General features: G+C 45.1%; 1 protein-coding gene across 1 annotated transcript; it reads left to right on the top strand.

The window, feature by feature from the left end:
* The first annotated feature begins 2558 nt into the window (after window positions 1–2558).
* Window positions 2559–7215, top strand: Gtf3c6 (general transcription factor IIIC subunit 6). The gene is made up of 4 exons (XM_013352374.2): window positions 2559–2637; window positions 2730–2774; window positions 4376–4489; window positions 6491–7215. Exons 3-4 carry the CDS (start codon window positions 4426–4428, stop codon window positions 6778–6780), a joined length of 354 nt encoding a protein of 117 aa, XP_013207828.1. The 5' UTR covers window positions 2559–2637; window positions 2730–2774; window positions 4376–4425; the 3' UTR covers window positions 6781–7215.

Raw genomic sequence — 7215 nt, 5'->3', positions numbered from 1 at the left:
CCTGGAATACTGAAATCTGTCTGCTACTGCCTCCTGAGTGCTGGGATTAAAGGAATGTGCCACCACCACCTGGCATTTTTTCTCAAAGTTAAAACAGGAATGAAGCGGATACACTTGTCCACGAAGATAAATATGATCATTCCACTTTACAAGGCTTAAGGGACTGTTCCAGAGGAACGGGGTAACGGGTGATTCTATGGAGTAAGGAAATGCCTGCTGCCTGAATGTACGGCCAGAGAGAATGTGAAGAACAAAAGATAACATTTTGTTTGGAACTTTGGACAAAAGCCGCATCCAGTGCTGTACCTAAGCAGAGCCTGTCTTTCTAGTAGGCCTAGAAAGTTCCATCCTCCACTGGTACCAGTCAAGAGTACTAGTCTGGTCCCAGACTCTGATCTAAGTGTGAACATGTATACTGTGTGGCCAGGCCAGTTGCTCAGCATCCACATTACCTGCTTCTCTCAAGTGTCTGCACATGACAACAGGCAGAGTCTTTGGTGTATCTCCATGGCTCACACCTGAGCCTCAGCCATCAGGCTATAAGAAACAGCATGAAAGTAGGCCGTCCTGGTACACCCTGTAATGTCAGCATTGGAGAGTCTAAGGCAGGCATCCTTAATGACAAAGTAAATTCTAGGCCAGCTTGAGCTACAGGGAGCCTTGTCTTTAAAAATCCTAAAGAAGCTAGGTAGTGATGACACACACCTTTAATTTCAGCACTTGAGATGCAGAGGCAGTTGGATCTCTATGGGTTTGAGGCTGCCTAGTCTGAAAATCGGGTTCCTGGAGAGCCAGGACTGTTATACACAGAAGGAAACCCTGTCTTAAAAAAAAACAGCAAGCCAGCCGGGCGGTGGTGGCGCACGCCTTTAATCCCAGCACTTGGGAGGCAGAGGCAGGCGGATCTTTGTGAGTTCGAGACCAGCCTGGTCTACAAGAGCTAGTTCCAGTACAGGCTCCAAAACCACAGAGAAACCCTGTCTCGAAAAAACAAACAAAACAAACAAAAACCCAACAAGCCAGGCGGTGGTGGTGAACGCCTTTAATCCCAGCCCTAGGGAGGCAGAAGCAGGCGGATCTCTGTGAGTTCAGCCTCGTGTACAGAATGAGAGCCAGGACTCCAGAGAAGCCCTGTAAAAACAGGGGCTGGGGAGATGGCTCAGAGGTTAAGGACACTGCCTGTTCCTCCAGAAGATCTGGGTTCAATTTCTAGCACCCACATGCAGTTTACAACTGTCTATAACCCCAGTTCCAGAGGATTTGACAACTTCACACCAATTCACATGAAATAAAGTTTAAAAAAATTAAAAAACCAGATTTTACACATGTCTTTAGTACCAACACTTTAGAGGCAGAGGCAGGTGGACAAAGAAACCCTGTCTCAAAAAAACAAAACAAAAAAATAAGCAAGTTATAAAGTCTGTGATAATTGTGTGTACATAACAGGTTTCATTCTCATAATCTTATACATGCACATAATGTACTTGATCATAGTCACCCGTCTCCCCTCGACCTTCCTTCTCCCCAGTAGTTCCCAGCAAGGGCAGATGGAATAGAGGGTGGCCATGAACTCAGTTTGTAGCTAAGGCTGTTTTTGAGCTTAATTCTCTCTACTTCTACCTCTTGAGTGCTAGGATTGCCGGTATGTGCCACCATACCTGGCATTGCTTTTCTTTCTTTCTTTCTTTCTTTCTTTCTTTCTTTCTTTCTTTCTTTCTTTCTTTCTTTTGTGATTACATTTATTTATTTTTGTGTGTGGCTGTATGCGTGCACGGTATTCCTGTGGAGGAGGTCAGAGGACAGCTTGTAGGAGTCCTCTGACTCTGCCACAGGAATGTAGGTTCTGGGGATCGAACTCAGGTCATCAGGTTTGACAGCAAGCACCTACCTGCTGAGTGATCTTGGTGGCCCTTGAGATTTGTTTTGTCATGGTTTTTGCTTTTTTTGAAGACATGGTCGCATATGTGGCCTGAGCTGACCCACGATCTTGCCATCCTGGAACTCACTCTATAGACTAGACTGGTGTCAAGCTCAGATGGCCTGTCTTTTTGCTTTCCAAGTGCTGGGATTAAAGGCATGCCCCACCACACCTGATCCAAAGAGCCCTGGCTATCCTGGAACTTGCTTTGTAGATCAGGCTAGCCTCTGCCTCACGAGTGCTTCAACACACCCAGCTCCAAGGGCATTTTTTTTTGGTGGTGGGGGAAGTTTTTAAGATGGTTCTCTGAGAAAGAGTCCTGGCTTGTCCTGGAACTCACTTTGTAGACCAGGCTGGTCTGAGTGTCCAACTCTGCCTCTTGAGTGCTGGGATTAAAGGTGTGTACCACTACTACCTGGCTTCAAGAGAAATTTCTTTTTAAAGGTTTATTTATTTAATATATAGTGTTCTGTCTGCTCGTATGCCTGCAGGCCAGAAGAGGGCGCCAGATGGTTGTGAGCCACCATGTGGTTGCTGGGCATTGAACTCAGGACTTCTAGAAGAACAGCCAGTGCTCTTAACATCTGAGCCATTTCTCCAGCCCTCAAGGGAAATTTTCTAATGATGGTATTTTATGTCCTTTAATCTGTTGTAGGGAATTGATACTGAGAGGCCCATCCTGCAAGTAGACAGCTACGTGTTTGCTGGGGAGTACGAAGGTAGGAGAGTGCCGGATACTCAAGCTCCTTTGTCATGTGGCTTTCAGGGTATTTCTGCCATCTTTCCTAATTTGCCTTCCATTTTCCTGCAGATACTCTTGGGACCTGTGTTATATTTGAAGAAGGTGTTGAACGTGGTAAGTCATTGCTATGCTAGACTAACTTTCTACAGATTATTTCAAATTTACTGTGTGTTTTGCTTTTTGTTTTTTATTTTATTTTATTGTTGCTTAATATCAGGTCAGCTGTAGCTCAGGCTGGCTTTGGACTCACAATCCTCCTGCGTCCTTAGTGCTGGGATTATAGCCTCGATACACTATAGCACGAATTCTAATGGTTCTTAATAAAAACCCTGAGCCAGATATTAGGGAGTGAAAGCTGAGAGATCAGAGAAGCAAGTGCCAGCATCGGTGCCATCTTCATGCTCCTTCATAGCTGGAGAAAACACGGGTGTCAGCAACAGTCTCAGATTCTCACAGGAGTGAGTAGCAGGGCCAGGGTTTGAATGTTTCAAGGCTCACTTTCATTTTCTCTTAATGATGTTGGGGACTGAACTATAGATTTGCATATCCTCTCTCTGGCTGACTTCAGACTTGTGATCCTCCTGTCTCAGCCTTCTGAGTTCTTCGCTGTACAGCCATGCATTTCTTAATGTTCTTAACCATACTGAATACCTCACTGTGAACGTATGCTGCCATACATTCCTGTGTGTCTTTGTGTGTACAGGTAAACAACTTTCTTCAAACTTTATATCTAGAGCTAGATTGAGCAAAGGGAAGAAAAAGATTTAATAAGAGGCTGGGGTTGTAGCTCTCCTCTAGAACATTTGCTTAGCATGTGGGAGGCCTTAGCCACAATTACCCAGCACCAAAAAATGAATGTAAAAAGAGGGGTGGAGGAGAATAAAAGTGGAATGTATGCTATCTTCAACTAAATGAGCAGCTGGAACTACATGAAATTCTAAGTTTGAATATTAGCAATAGCCGGGCGGTGGTGGCGCACGCCTTTAATCCCAGCACTCGGGAGGCAGAGGCAGGCGGATCTCTGTGAGTTTGAGGCCAGCCTGGTCTACAGAGTGAGTTCCAGGACATCCAGGGCTACACAGAGAAACCCTGTCTTGAAAAACCAAAAAAAGAAAGAAAAGAAGAAAAGAATATTAGCAATAGCTGGAGTTCATATGGTTCAGATGTCTAGACGCCATTACGTTCTCTCCTGATGTGTAGCAGGAACTCACACTTGGCAGAACAGTATGTGGAAGCCTCTGGTGTCTCCTGTCTTTGGTCCAGTGTCTCATTCTCTCACCTGTCTGGGTCTACATTCTTTAAAAGTTGTAGTTCTAGGCAGCAATATCACAGCAGTTTCCCCCAGGCTTTTCTAACTGGGAACATCCCCACTCAATCCTCTTGCTTCAAGTAGGGCATTTGGTTCTGGTCCTTCATTTGGATGATGGGATTGTTGACAAACTGTCCTGCAGGCCAACTCCTGACCTTTATTTCCCATGTTAGGGCTTGAGTCTATCCTGCCTGTTCTCTTCATCTCTGTTTTCATGTTTCTGGCCTCATGGCTATTTGGGTCTGAGTCTGTTGTGCCTTTGAGTGGCAGTGTTTTCTGTTGTTTCTTTGCATGTGGGACAGGAGTGGTGAATCACAGTGTGACTTCCCGTGCTGTCTCCGTAGGAAGTAGTTGAGTACTTTATGTGATGCGTGAAGCAGCATAATAAGATCATTTTATGTCCTAGTGGAGCCGGAAGGGACCGACAAAACAGTGCTCAAGTACAAATGCCACACGATGAAGAAGCTCAGCATGACGAGGACGCTGCTGACAGAAAAGAAGGAAGGAGAAGAAAACATAGGTTCGTTGACTCCATTCTTTGAAGATGGGTGCCCTTGGGCTGGGAACGTAGCTAAGTGGTCAAGAACAATTGCCCAGCATTTGTGAGGCCCTTGGATCAATGCCTAGTACTAGCCAGATGTGGTGGCATATGCTTGTAATCCCAGTGCTTTTCGGGGTGGGGGAAGGTAGCTGAAGATCAGGAGTTCAAGGCCAGACTCAGCTACTTGGCAAGTGGAAGGAAGATGTGAGCTCAAACCCTGAGTCCCATACATTAATAGACAAAAGCAAGTGTGGGCTTTGGCAGTGGGTGATACGTTGCTATCAGGATATTCCTTGGACTTACAGAGATAGCTATATTAATAAACTATATTAAAATTTAGCACTGCATTGGGTGTGTGACTGTTAGGTACAATCACAGTACTTGGGAGGCCAGGCCAGGCTCAGAGTTCTTCCTTTTGCTTTCGTGCCACAGACTCCCATTGCCTTCCGATGTCCTCCTGCCCTTGTTCATGCTCCCTCGCCATCTCCTTTCTACTTTCATGTCCTAGAAAGTTTCCCTAGGAGGAAAGCATGCAATATGTGTCTTTCTCATCAAGCTTATTTTGTTTAATAATGAGTTTTAGAGTTCTAGTTGTATCCATTTTCCTACATATGTCAACTTAATTCTTATTTATAGCAAAATAAATAAACTTCCATTCTGTATTGTGTATGTACCACTTTTTAGACAGGAACTCTTGCAGCCCAGGTTGGGTAACTTCTGCTCCTCCTCCTGTCACCACCTACCTAGCACTGGGATTACAGACGCGCTGCCTCTCCCTTTCTGAGTGCTGGGCAATGCAGGCAAAGCTCAATCCTGAGCAGCCTTGCAGGGGACTGGGGAGGTGGACACAGGAGGACAGGCTCACTGGTCAGTCGGTCTACCTGGATCAGTGAGTTCCAGGTTCAGGGAGAGACCTCTTCTCCAAAGTCAGGTGCAGACTGATTAAGGAAGATGTCCCATGTCTACTTTTGGCCTTTATACACACATGCACATGTATATTTGCACACATGCACATATACCACACACAAAGACATTAAAGTTAAGATGTTTTAAATTGTTATTGCAGCAGTGGCTTGTACAGATATGGACGTCAGAGGACAGTTCTGGGTCCGTCTGTCATCCCCCTGTAGGGTCTGTGGATCAGACTTATGTAAATCTCTCATGGCAAGTGCTTTTACCCACTGAACTGTCTTCAAAATCCCATAAATATTAAATAAATAAGTACACAAATAAATAAATAAATAAGCAGGGCAGGCATAGTGACCTTTCCTTTAATCCCAGTACTTGGGAGATAGAGGCAGACAGATCTTTATGAGTTCAGGGCCAGTCTGATCTACACAACTAGGGCTCCATAGTGAGATTCTGTCTCAGGAAAAGAAGATGACATAAAATAAAATCATTTTAAAGGTGCTTGACCTGAAGTGAAGATACTTGGGAATGAACTTGAGGCATGCAGGGCTGTATCCCCCCTATATATGTTTATCCCAATGATGGATTTTTATTTATTTATTTATTTATTTTGGTTTTTCGAGACAGGGTTTCTCTGTGGTTTTGGAGCCTGTCCTGGAACTAGCTCTTGTAGACCAGGCTGGTCTCGAACTCACAGAGATCCGCCTGCCTCTGCCTCCCAAGTGCTGGGATTAAAGGCGTGCGCCACCACCGCCCGGCAATGATGGATTTTTAGTATGGTTCTGTATCTTGGCTGTTGTGAATACTGCAGCCATAAACATAGATGTGCAAGTATCTCTGTGCTGGACCAACTCAGCATCCTCCCCCACTGTGTATCTAGGAGTGATACTACTAGACCGTTTACTGGTCCTCTTTTTTATAAGGCATTGTCATACTGATTTCTGTAGTGGCTGTACAAATTTACATCCCCAGCAGCCCCGGTGACAGCTCTTCATCTGTGCCACATTTGTTTTAATTAACTGAATTTTCTGCTTCTTTCTTATTTGCCCTGCTTATGTCCTGCCCACTTAGACGGCGTAGAGTGGCTGCAGATGAAGGATAACGATTTCTCCTATAGACCCAACATGATCTGCAGCTTTCTGCATGAAAATGAAGATGAGGCTGTAGTGCCGGCCCCTGACAAACCTGTGGAGTTGGAAGACGAAGAGATTCAGATGGAAAGCAGCACAGAGCAGACCCACGAGCAGGAGACAGGGCAGCACTCGGAAGCAGAGGACCCTGGCTCTCCTGGAGACACCCCTGCCAAGATGGAAAGCTCTGTCTTCATGGGAATTCAAGATGGAAATGTTTCTCAGTCATGAACTTTTTAAAAAGAGGTCTTATATACAATAATTGCCGTGTAGCTTGCAAATGGCTTACCATTTTGTTGTTACTGTTGACAGTATATATATTTCCAGTTACAGTACAATTTAATATACTAGAATCATGCAGGACCAGACAGGAATTCTGTTTTTAAAAATATAACTTATGGGGCTAGAGAGATGGCTCCATAAGTTAAGGGCACTGGCTGCTGCTCGTCCCAAGGACCTGGCTTTGATTCCCACAAGGCAACTTAAAACCATCTGTGGCTTCAGTTCCAGGAGATCTGATGCCTGCCCTGGCTTCGGTCAGCATCAGGTTCTCTCTTACCTGTCTGTGGGTTCTGGAAATCAAAGCCAGGTCATCAGGCTAGCGCAGCAGATGCCTTTCCTGTGGACCATGTCACAGCCATCTGTCTACATACACCCCCTTTAAAA

Source organism: Microtus ochrogaster, linkage group LG9 (genome assembly GCF_000317375.1).
Source record: "Microtus ochrogaster isolate Prairie Vole_2 linkage group LG9, MicOch1.0, whole genome shotgun sequence".
Classification (NCBI taxonomy): domain Eukaryota; kingdom Metazoa; phylum Chordata; class Mammalia; order Rodentia; family Cricetidae; genus Microtus; species Microtus ochrogaster.
The sequence above is the reverse complement of the archived record's forward strand: the minus strand, read 5'-3'. Positions and strand labels throughout refer to the sequence as shown.

Excerpts from the sequence above, each read along its gene's own strand:
- Gtf3c6 (XM_013352374.2), top strand. The coding sequence starts at position 4,426 with ATGAAGAAGCTCAGCATGACGAGGACGCTGCTGACAGAAAAGAAGGAA. Across the intron at positions 4,490-6,490 it reads GGAAGGAGAAGAAAACATAG|ACGGCGTAGAGTGGCTGCAG; the intron begins GTTCGTTGACTC and ends CTGCCCACTTAG.